The sequence below is a fragment of the Camelus bactrianus genome, chromosome 6 (genome assembly GCF_048773025.1).
Source record: "Camelus bactrianus isolate YW-2024 breed Bactrian camel chromosome 6, ASM4877302v1, whole genome shotgun sequence".
NCBI classification, from domain to species: Eukaryota; Metazoa; Chordata; class Mammalia; order Artiodactyla; family Camelidae; genus Camelus; species Camelus bactrianus.
In genome coordinates, this window is record NC_133544.1 from 14,397,381 (window position 1) to 14,409,654 (window position 12,274).

General features: G+C 37.3%; 1 protein-coding gene across 2 annotated transcripts; it reads right to left on the reverse strand.

Moving 5' to 3' along the window:
- Nucleotides 1–1,561: 1,561 nt before the first annotated feature.
- Nucleotides 1,562–9,665, reverse strand: GPR65 (G protein-coupled receptor 65). Of its 2 annotated transcripts, XM_045505761.2 has the most exons (3): nucleotides 9,555–9,636; nucleotides 9,065–9,101; nucleotides 1,562–3,262 (listed from the first exon to the last, which is right to left on the reverse strand). In XM_045505761.2, exon 3 carries the CDS (start codon nucleotides 2,786–2,788, stop codon nucleotides 1,763–1,765), a length of 1,026 nt encoding a protein of 341 aa, XP_045361717.1. In that variant the 5' UTR covers nucleotides 2,789–3,262; nucleotides 9,065–9,101; nucleotides 9,555–9,636; the 3' UTR covers nucleotides 1,562–1,762. The 2 variants fall into 2 exon arrangements, with proteins under 2 accessions (XP_045361717.1, XP_010966969.1); XM_010968667.3 differs by lacking the exon at nucleotides 9,065–9,101 and having other exon boundaries at nucleotides 9,555–9,665.
- Between the last annotated feature and the right edge of the window lie 2,609 nt (nucleotides 9,666–12,274).

Here is a 12,274-nt window from a genome sequence, read left to right on the forward strand (position 1 = left end):
ATGTTTACACTATGAAGAAAGAATAAATAGCATCAGTTTTTCTTTACTTTGAAAAATACAAAAATATTAATACAAATATTCATCAAAATACTCTTGTGTCCCCACCCCCAGCCCCTGCCAAAGTTGTCTGCCCAGGAGATGTAAATAGAACATCTCCGTCAGATCTGGATTTTTCCAGAATAGTAGAGCGATGGAAACAATGCAGACACGAGTCTTCTGATCACGGCTTCCTTGGCAGCCACTTCTGGCTGAGGGATAAAGAAGGGAGGAGGGAAGAGGAGGGAGAATCTTAACAATCTCCCCAGCTGCTGACTCCGTAAACAAGAAAATGAAAATACCCTCATGCGAATTATTTGAGAAGGAAGGAGGTCATATGTGTTCTTGTTGGTGTTACACGCCTCATGAAACAGTACAAACATGGGCTAAATGGCTCCAGGGAAATTTTGTTTGTTTTTGTGTGATGAGGTAGGTTGTTTGCGTGTGTCTGTGAGTATGTGTTATCTGTGTGTGGCTGTGCCTGTTGGAGGAGCAGATTTCTGATTCATGGCAGGGTCACCCGATGGACCTAGACAAAGCAGCTTCTTATCACAAAGGCTTTCCCGGGTCAGGGAGTTATAGTAGCTCTTGTGTTTCCATAGCAACTTGTGGATGGGTTTCACTAGAAAAGAACAGAGGCCCCATGTATAAATGACAAATGATGACAGTGATGACTGGGCAAAAAGAAGTCCAGGACAAGATAAAAATGTGATAATCAGAAATGTCTGCATGCTGTATATCACAAACTCTATTTTAAAATTGGTACTAATTTAAAAAATAAATCAAGCTCTCAAAGTTAACAGAAACAAGTGGTAATTAATTGTTTATTCAATCATAACATTGAAGAATGGAAATATTATATCAAGATTATCTAAATACTCTAAGCCCCAAGAGAAGTCTCTGAATGTAAAATTTCATATGATAAATGTCTTTTTGTCCAGACATTGGACATCTGGTAATTTCAACTATACTTTACTCAACTGCAAACTTAGAAAGAATCAAAATTTTAAAAATGTTGTGATTTTAAAGAAAGTGAAGAGGTTCTCTGAGGAGCTGAAAGAACTTTCACAAAGCTCATGTACTTTATTTCATGGAAGAGGCCTTCAGACTCTCATTCAGAGCTTATTTACTTTTACTGTATAAAGAACTCCTACAAACTCGGTGACTGGGTTTCCAAAGCTTCAGATTTGCTTCAAAAGCCTTCCTGAGATCATTCGTTTGGTAACCCCAATACTTAACACGAAATCTAGTACCTAGAGCCGGCTCTGTAAGTATTTGTTAACCAATGAGAAGATCAGTAGCAGTATTTAGTAGTTGGGATTGTTGGAGACAGGCACGTACTGCGGCTGGGAAAAGGGACAGTCAATAGCTGGAAATCCATAGAAAGAGTGAGAAAATCACACCAACCAGACACAAAGGTCACCAGTTTCAAGACACACAGTGCCATACACCTCAATCACCTCGGAGAGATTAGAGCACCGTACAAAAACAATTGCCACCAACAATCACACTCCTGAGTCATTAGGAAAACATTAAATTTTGTTTAATTCTCATTTAATAAAAATTAGGGTGCTATACAGTACACTTTAAAAAATATTTCCATTGGAGAGGATTAAAACAATCTCTCAACTGGAAGACCTTAGTCCCCTTTCATGCTTAGATTTCCTTTTCAGAATATAATCTTGATGATACAATATTGTGTATCTTAAAAAAAAATTCCTTGGTTCTATTCCAGGATGTCTAATTCCACAGTATCTTTGGTAGATACAGAAAGTAAGCTTTTTCTTTGTCTTTCTGATTTATTAGGCTTCCCTGTAAAGAATTTTAATATATTCCACATATCCGATCTTCCTGTTTCAGTAACAAAACAGTACAGAAACGGATCAGCAACACAATTTAAACTTGTTAATGCAACTGTGATTCTATAGATTTTGTAAGCCTGCTTCCCAGACTTGTTGTGGTCAAATACATGTTCATTTAATTTCACATCACGCTCTAAAATGCTGCGAATCAGCAACATCACATGAAAGGGAGTAAAACACAAGACAAAAGTCAATGAGATACTAATAAGTAGTTTTATGATTCTCTTCTTTTCATTGTTTTCCGTGGCTTGATTTTGCCGCACAGCTTGGTAGACTTTCTGGTTACAAATCAGGATGATGACCAAAGGTATCGCATAGCCTACACACATCCTAACAAAGTTGAACCTGATTTGCCATTTCTCCAATGGATATTTGTCGTAGCATAAAGTAAAGTTAGACTTTTTGGCATCGCAATATTCGACAGCTGTTTCATCTTTCCACAGAATGACAGCATTGATGATGGTCTCCAATACCCAGATGAACAGGCTGACCATGAATGCACATCTTCTGGACCTTAGAAAAGAAAACCTCAGAGGGTAGACAACTGCTAAATAGCGATCAATGGCGATGCAGGTGAGGAACGCTGTGCTGCTGTAGAAGTTCAGGTACATGAAGAAAGCACTCCCTTTGCACAAAGCCGGAGAGAACCTCCAGTTGTCTTTGTTCCAAGTATAATCGATCCATTGAGGGAGAGTCAATGCATACAGCAGATCTGATAGTGATAAACTGAAGAGGTAAATGCCTAATTCATTTTCCTTCTTTGCTTGCAGAAAAGACACACACAGAGAGCCAATGTTGGCTGGGACGCTGACTATTAGCACGAAGATGTAAACCACTGGAAACAAATAGTGATCCAGATCATGCTGGTCCTCAGTACATGTGCTGTTCATTTTTTCTACTTACGATGCCTGTTACATTTGCTCTTGGATGGTAAATAGCAAGGTAAGTTTCCCTCCTGGTAGTTTGTTTTCAAAATCTAATTCTCTTTTACCAAGATTTCTTCCATTTTTCTTTGTTTTCCAAAGTTCTGATTAAGTCATCAGTGGTTTTAAAGGATGGGTGTAAATCAATTTTCACACAGATATCAATGGCTGGAAGTCAGGATCCAGGCTCCTGGCAGTTACTAAGGTGATCAGTTTTTTTTTTTTTTTTTTTTTTTTTTTTAATGAGCAGAAGTTCATGTGCTTCTTATCATGGAATGCTGGTGAAGGACCCCAGAGGATTAACCAGGTTATCCACAAGCTTTTACAGAGTGCTGTCTTCAGTTTGGTTTTCTTCATGAAACTCAGAGGAGATTGGTGCAAACATGAATAGGTAAGGCTTTGTTTTCACAGAGATTATCTCTTTTTAAAATGCCTTTGTTTCTGTAATTAAAAATAAACTAGAGTAGTTTAGATGTTTAAAAGAGACATCAGGACTTTTGAAACAATTTCCTTTTATTTCAAAGATATCAAAATGCATTAAATTACATTGAAGGTGTTTAAAAAGGGAAAATTGTCTAGTTGACTTCAGCGAATGAAGTCAGGCTGAGATATTTGATCTATTTCAAATGAGAATTATGCCAGGGATGCTAGACTACCTCTCACTGGACGTAATCTAAGAACACAAAACTGAAGTTAAAAACTCATTTTAGGAGCTAATAAAAAAAGATGGCAAATTCAATGATTTGTAATCAGTAAATGCTTTTGAGCATATGATAAACTGTACAATTACAGGATTTCAACTTTTTAATTTCATATGCAATCTAGGTATAAGGCACTTTCAAAATCAGCTTATTAGCTAAGAAAAAGCTGTCCCAAGAAGTTTGATAAAATGAAATATTTAAAAATATAGCAGCTTGCTGAACCTTCATAAATAATTAGAGAATACTCCCTCATTTGTTTTTCTGTTGCTTCCTTTGTGGGCAGACTTACTTTATCTTTCTTGTACTCTTGCAGAAGCGAGGGCAGAATGTTCTCAGTTCTGGGTAAAATCCTGTGACCATTAGTTCCTACCTTTATACCTGATTGTTTACTAGGTTAGTTTTTTTTTTTTAACGGTCTGATGTTATAGATTCACATGGGAACAGAGAATCCATCTTTCTCTCCATACAGACTAGAGAATTACTTCTGTCTTTATTCCTGTGCTAGTGAGGCCTGTTTGTTCTCTGGATGATTTATCTGATGGGGTTCTTCACACGAAGCTTTGTAAAGTCATTGCGCAGGGGAAGGAAGACGTGCCTTCTTGTGTGCTGTGGGGTCTACAGGACCTCAAAACCACCCCTTTCCAAGCATCAGTGAGCCCTTCGCACAAGAGACCAGCCACCACAAGACGCCAGGATTCTGCTGGAAGAGTTAACCATACCCAGGGTCCTTAGTTTATGTCACTCTTAACACAAAATGGAGAATGAAAATTCCTGAAATCGCCTAGTTTTTACTGCACCTAAAATTATGAATAAAATGTGAAAACCAGCCTTTTAAATCAATAGGTAAACCTTCCAGAGAGAAAAAAAAAAAAAAAAAAAAAAAGCAGGGGATGGGGAAGCAGGAGCTGAGATCAGGGAGGTAAGTGAGCCATAAAGCTCCGGATACCCTAAGGCATATGTGGGTCTGGAGGAATTCACTAGAGCCTTTGGCTGCAGAGAAAGAGCAACAGGCAGTGGTCTCAGACATCCCACACGTGCTGGGATCCAGGAGCCTCTGCCCTCAAAATAAGCAAAATACCAAACTTTACAAATATTTGCAGACAGACAGCAGGGAAGTTGGCAAATTTCCAGTCTTAGCTTTGTTTCTACGAGGAGTTATAATAAAATCCCTGAGTATTCACAGCCTCTGGCTGGTTCTCACTTGGGAATGGGGTCGAAGTCTACACTATGTTTCGTCCTGCAGACTTTAGGCCAACAGTGAATTAATACTGGGTCTACGTGCTCAACTTTACTAGTCATCAGGGAACGACACACTAAAGCCTCAATGAGATACAACTACACACCCACCAGAATAAACGAAGTGAAAAAGACAATACCAAGTGTTGGTGAAGATGCTGAGTACCTGGAATGCTTACATACTGTTGGCTGGAAAACTGGCTCTTATGCAAATCATATGGCTCAGCAACCCTCCTTCTAGGTATATGCTCAATAGAAATACATACATATAGTTAATGAAAGACGTGCGGTAGAATTAGAATGTTCACAGTAACACTGTTTGTGATATCCCCCGACTGGAATGCACGTTAGCAGTAGAGGAGATAAACCAATTGGGGTCTATTAACACAATAGCTATATATCAATGAAAATGAACAATTTATTGCTATGTGCAATAACGTGGGTGAAGCTCAGAAGCAATGCAGAGGGGTAGAAAATGGCAGGCATGAAGGGTACATCTTGTCTGATTAACGATCAGGTAGAGTTAATCTAGGCTTTCAGAAATCAGGGTAGCGGTCCATTTATGAAAGGCTTCCTGTGTACTGGACACCATGTTAAATGGCATGCATATATCTTATACTTCATGTTTCATGGCAACTCTGTGCTATTTATTATAACTCCATATTACAAATGAAGAACTGAGACACATGTCAGGCAATCAGCCCCAAATTACCTGTCTAATCATGGTAGAATTTGGCTACAATCCTAGGTGGCAACTCTAAAGCCTCCTGACTCTTAACAATTTTGTCTTCTTACTTTTATATAAATATACCTTGGAAATCTGAGGTATTTTTGCAACAGCGCAGACTGGCTTTTTTGAGAAGGAAGAGAATGTTTTCTATTTTCCACCCAAATTGTAGCATCAATGGATTAGTACAAGTCCCCTTCTAATGAAAGAGAATGACATGAATAATCATTTGTGCAAATTAGATATAAAATAAACAACCCTCCACTTCCTAAAAGACATCACTTTTAAGCTCTGTGTTAAACTATGTGGGCTTCAAAAAAACTTGTGAGAATTATCATCTCACGTTATGTCTCATGCTCAGTGACAATGTGGTGTTATGTTTCCATGTGACACCTTATGACAAGAAGAACCATTGTGCATCTTTCTTCCTGCCCGACAAAGCCAGTCTGCATTGTTGCAAACAGCCGTGTAGAGTGTCATATTAAACATTTAATTGCTATAAAAAGAAGAGGGAGAGAGGAGTCAGGTAGTGGTAACCTTTGGGGAGGGGCTGGGTAGGGACAGGAGGAGGGCACCAGGGTGACTTCTGAGAATTTGATAATGTAGTATTTCTTCATATGAGTGTTGATTCCATGAACAAGTTCAGTTTGTAAAAATGCACCAAGCTGTACATTTAGGATATGTGTATTTTTTCCTGCATGCAGGTTATGTTGCAATTAAAGTTAAAAAGTGGAATAAAAAAGCTATGTGAGATGAAATATAAAAAGTCTTGATGGGGGTGGGGAGGGTACAGCTCAAGTGGTAGAGCACATGCTTAGCACACACGAGGTTCTGGGTTCAATCTCCAGTAGCTCTATCAAAAAAAAAAAAACTAATTACATAAACTTAATTGCCTCCCACCTGTCAAAACAAACAAACAAACAAACAAAGTCTTGACAATTAACATCTAAATAACCTACAAATGGAGCATATATGCCTTCCTAAGGAATGACATGATTTTACTTCTTTCTTCTCATATTAACAGGTAATTCACAAAAACACAATGAAACAAATAATAAATAATTTAAATAATATGAAAATGAATTCACCAAAAAATAAAAGTTTACTATATGAAAGAAAGAAATATTCTAGGCACCTGGAAGAAATAAATACAAATCATTCCTTGAGGAAAGCTCCCTCCACCCAGGCTTTAAAATATTCTCAGATAGAGTTCTAGCAAATATGAGCTGATTAAAACACACATAAACACACACACAGGGACACCCTTGATTTTAAAATTAGATGTATAAAAAGTGCTACCACACTAAAAGACAACACACACACACACACACATACAGAAATTAGCTATTATGAGTGAGATTCAGCAGAAACAAGAAGAGCATCAGATCCACGAAAACGTTAGAGATAAAATTAATCAATATATAACACAAAACAAGTACGTTAATATGGTTGCAGAAATAAAAGAAGGAATTTGAACACATCAGTAAGGAGCAAGAGACTATAAAAGATGACTGGGCATATTTTTAAAAACGTTGAAACAGACTTTTCAGAAAAAAAAAAATGTAATTTAAAATTAAAAGTCAACACAGGGACTAACCAACTGATTAGCTCCAGCTGAGGAGAGAATTAGTCTCCTGCAAGATAAAGCTAAAGAAATAAAACAAAATTATCAGAGTGCTAAAGAGATGGGAAAATACCACAGAGACACGGAGGATAAAGGTAAAAGGTCAGCATATGTATAATTGAAGTTCCATAAGGACAAAAGAGAGAAAGTCGGGTGGGAGATACTAGAAAAGAAGTTGGCTGAGAGTGGTCTAAAACTGATGAAGGACATGGTGACCTCAGATTTATAAAGCTTGGCAAACCCCAGTAAGATGAAAAACAAACTAACCAACAGAGATGGAAGTCTATACTTAGACATATCTCAATTAAGCGGCAGATCACCAGACAAAGAAAAAAGAGCCAGAGAAAAAAGATGGACTGCCTACATAGGATGAAATTTCAATCGACAAAGGACCTTTCAACAGCAGTAATACCAGAATCCAGAAAACAGTGGACTGATACTATCAAATTGCTATGAAAATATATCTCGTCTTATAACTGTATACTCAACAGAACTAAATTTCAAAATAAGAGCACAAATAAGGACTTTTTAAGATAAACTACCACGGAGAACATTGACCCCCAAAATCTTCATTAAAGAGACTTCTAAAGAATATAAGCAAAGGAAAATGACACTAGAAAAACATCTGAGGTTCGTGAAAAACTGAATAAGCAGATGGATGGAACGCTGAGGACATACAACATCATATCCATCCTTGGGCTCAGGTGTCTGGGGTACAACGCTTAAACCATGAAAATAGCCTTCCTTAGAAGCAGGACTGGGAGAAGTGGCTAATGGGCAGGAACTGCCCCCTCCTCCTTGGTCCATGTTATTCAACAGATAGCCATCTTTTCTCTTAAAAAAGATAAGATAGATAAAAAGGAAAAAAACAGTTTGGGACAGATTTACAAAATTCTCAGTGGAATGGATTTCTTTCTCTCTAAAAACATTTCCTGCCTTGACTAAAATGACCATAGGACTGAAAGCTTTGATGAAGCAGACACTGGGCATCTTCCAGGTCGGGCAACAGAGGCAGTGGCTTTGGGGGCTTGTGGCTATGTGTGTGGGCTCTGGGGACTGAAAGACTCTCCACAGCTCCTGGGAAATTTTTCACCATGTGCGTTTCTTCATCTTTTTAAGTTTCAGTTTTCACAGGTGTAAGATGGCGACCACTTCATAGAATTCTTGTGAGGATTAAAGGAGGTGACACATGCAGCCAAGTACCGAGCACATGGTAGCCTTCACTATACGTTAACTGATACTGTTTCTTTTTTAGAGATTCCCTTTAGCTTTTTTTTTTCAATTGAGTTATAGTCAGTTTACAATGTTGTGTCAATTTCTGGTGTAGAGCACAATTTTTCAGTCATACATGAATATACATACATTCATTTTCATATTCTTTTTCACCGTGAGCTACTACAAGATCTTGTATATATTTCCCTGTGCTGTACAGTATAAACTGTTTATCTATTCTATATATACACGTCAGTATCTACAAATCCTGAACTCCCGGTCTGTCTCTTCCCACTCTCCTCCCTAATGGATATTATTTTAATGACAACACTAGTAGTTTTGTGTTTTCCCCTACATGTCCTGAAAGGAGATCAACTTTGATCATCTATCCAGAGCACAACAAAGAAGCCAAAGGCACTCAGAGTGTAATTCGTACAGTAAAAGTTCACATATGGTACCAAACTCTGCAGATAAGAGTTGTTAAATTAATTTGTGTGAATCCAAGGGGTTTTTTCCACTTAAATCAAATTTTGAGAAAATTGTTTTTAGAAATATTTGAGTAAATTATTTTTAGAACTGAGAAATTTGGATAAATTTTTAATTCTGATTTTAATTTTTAACAAATGCCTAAAGAAGATAACCCATAGGTCCCTAAAACAAATAGTACAAATTACTGATAACAACGATCAGAAGATAAAAAGTGTTACAGGAAACATTCATTTATCAGTTGAATAGCTACTTACTAAGACTCTGCCATGTGTCAGACACTGTGATGGTGACCTATTAAGAATTATTAATAAATATTTATTAGTATGGAGATGTTATTTTCAAATTTCACATTGTTTCTGACGGTATGAAAATTATCCCTAGACCACTGTATTGAAGAGGAAGTGGTGCCAGATAGCTCTACAGCCAGGAGCTGTTAGATTTCTTCTTAACCACTTATTTCAGTTTGCTAATATACGGTTTCCTGAAGAGGAAATGGAACATAAACATCTTTCTTTGTATTTCGATAGTTTTACGTAAGTATTTCTAAACGTAAATTTTGACATCCCTTACCACTGCTCAAAGTAGAAACCATATGTCATCCCCAGTTCTCTTTGTCCTATAATGATTTTCATTACCACACTGATACAGCCTAAGCTAGATAAAACGTTGCAAATATTACTGACAATTATTTAAAAGTATGTTATCCACTTAAAATCTTAGTTTATTTTTTAATCTTACACTTACCCATGTTTCTTGAGATGATGATTTTGTCCACCGAGGAGCCCGATAAATCTGCTTGCATCCAGTAAAGAAACCAACGTTGTTGAGGGGACAGGAAATTGCACTCACATTTCACCACAAACCAATGAGGAAGCAGCATCTTAATGACAAAGATGTACATTATCCAAGTTTGAGCAAAAGTAACCTCTTAAATATTTTAGAAGATGTTTTATTTATTATTTACTGCAGTATAATTTTTATAACTCACTTTTCTCTTTGCATCTTAATTACAATTGTATATCAATATTATATTGCTTTATTTAATAGAATGTGTTCTAGAATTTCATTCATTCCCTCAGTCACTCATTTATTTATTCAGTCAACACAGATAACGTGTCCTCACAGTGTCCTCACTGTGCTGGGAGATATATAGGACCTAGCTATAGCCTGTAAGGAGTTTATCACCGAGTGAAGGAGAAAGCAATAATGATCACAAATCAATGGTAAAAATGGGTAGGCACTCCAAGAGAAATACTAAAGAGATAGGCTCGCTCAGTCATTGGATGTGTGAGATAGACGAGGATGCTGTAGAAGGAATCAGGGTGGTGAACATCCTGGGAGAAAAATGGCAGGGGAGAATGGGGGTTGGGTGTATTACGAGCATGTTCACTGCCATGGGACCAAGGTAGCCAACTTGGTAAAGTTTTTTTTTTTAAAGGGACCATTGGGATTATCTATATAGTGTTTTATTATAGAACCATTTTCTCCTTTAATTCGCCTCTTGGAGAATTCAGAGGTTGCCAGACAGTGCTAAAACCAGTTGAACTAACTGGCTTAGGTGAATCAATAATTTTGTGAAACTTGAAATTTTATCTGAGAAAGACATGGGTTGTTATAACGAAAACTCATGTAGCATATTAACATGTTGACAGTTGTTGCCAAATCTGTAAGTGGCGTAATAGGAAGTGAAATTAGCTTCTAGAACTTCTGACATATAAATAAGTCAGAGATATCACTTTTGAATCTTGCCTTCCTAAACTTTTATTACAAATGGAGGAGGAAATTTTACTTTATAAGGACAGAATTAATTTGGGATGGAAACATTTAACTTAATTTTAAAAACTGTAATCATAGCAATTTGAGTCTGTTTTTATAAAAGGACATTGCAGATTCCTGTTGGTAGTTTTTTTTTTTTTTCCTTTCATTTCTTTCCAGAGATTGAAAAGACGATCTTATGATATAACCAAGACTTTTAACCTTGGGGTTATTCAGGATGAAACAGGAATGTAATAGGTTTCTTATACTTCCTCTGGAGTTCTTACACTGAGAATGATAAAAGTCATAATTCAGATTTATAAAGTACATTTAAAAACTAATTTAGCATACAGTAACTTAAAAATTCAGAATACTTTCTATTTTTACCGAAATAATGAAAAATTTAAGTACCATGTAGAAAATTAATAGTGAGAAACTTAAGCCTTTAAAAAGATGAAAGCAATGATCTCAGTGTACTTGTGACTCTAATCCAAAATTCTCATTTTTGCTTGGTTTTGCCCATCCACTTAGCTGTGGCTTCTATGCACAGGTTATCTCATGACTCTCAAAATCTCTTACTTTACCTAAGTAGACAATACTTCTGCTTTTAGGGAAATGGTATTTTCATATCCACATCAAATATTTATGTATTTTGCTCCTCAAAAGAAAAAAAAGAAGGTTGTTTAAAAAACACAAGAATCACAGTCAAACTTTCCCTTCTGATTCAATAGGAGAAAAAATGTGGCTGATGTGTGCTGAAGCTTTTATCATTTCTACACATCAAGACACTTAAGAACTTTTGATAAATTTGCTTCTTTAGTCCAGAATATTTGGCAGTACTGTATTTTCAACCACAGGGCTAGCTAATGAGGAAGAAAATTTCAGAGCATTCAGAGTGTCTGACATTTGAACAACTCCAACGTGAGAAAAGCCAGTTAGCGGTTATTCAGAATACTGCCTCAAGGGAGTTGGCATTCCTGGTGTGTAGGTATCTGGTCCCCTGAGGTCACAAAATGGACTCTCAACACTGGCCCTTGGAAGGGGACTTGGGCTGCCCATGGGGAAAAAGGGGAAGAGAATGTGGTTCTGCCCAGTTCCAACTTCTCCATGGGGCAGACAGGGCAAGAGCCTAATCTGCTGATGAAGGGTCCTTTGTGGCCACATTTTCCTTTTGGTGCAATTTCATTAGTTAAAGTGTTCACAAAAGCAGCAACTAAACATGGCAGGGTATGTTCTGAAATACTGATTTGTTTCCCTAGCCAAAGTTCCTTTTACCCATCCCTGTACAGCCTTCCCCCCACCTTTCAATTAGCCATTTTGCATTTATTGCCTCAGAGAAGAAATTCTTGGCAGAAAAGTATGAAACGCCTAGGTTTTGAGTTTCAAAAGATTTAGGCAACTCAGGAGATTGAAAAGGACTGAGGTGCAGAGAATCTGCTTGGAAGAGTACTTGTTGACATAAAGCAAAGCTTCCTGCCCCCCAAAATAGATAAAGGTTTTTCCTGCCTGGTGGGGCTGGGGCTTAGGGTTGTGAAAGAGGAAGTCATAAGAGCTCAGATGTGGTTGCTTGAGACAAGGACCTTGTGTCGCTGAGATTAGGCTCTTGTCTCATTGCAGAAAGAATTCAGAGTCAAGACTTGAGACACAGAGGTCAAGAAAGTAAAGTGAGGATTTATTAAGGGCTAGCTAATAAAGCTCTTGAGGGGAGA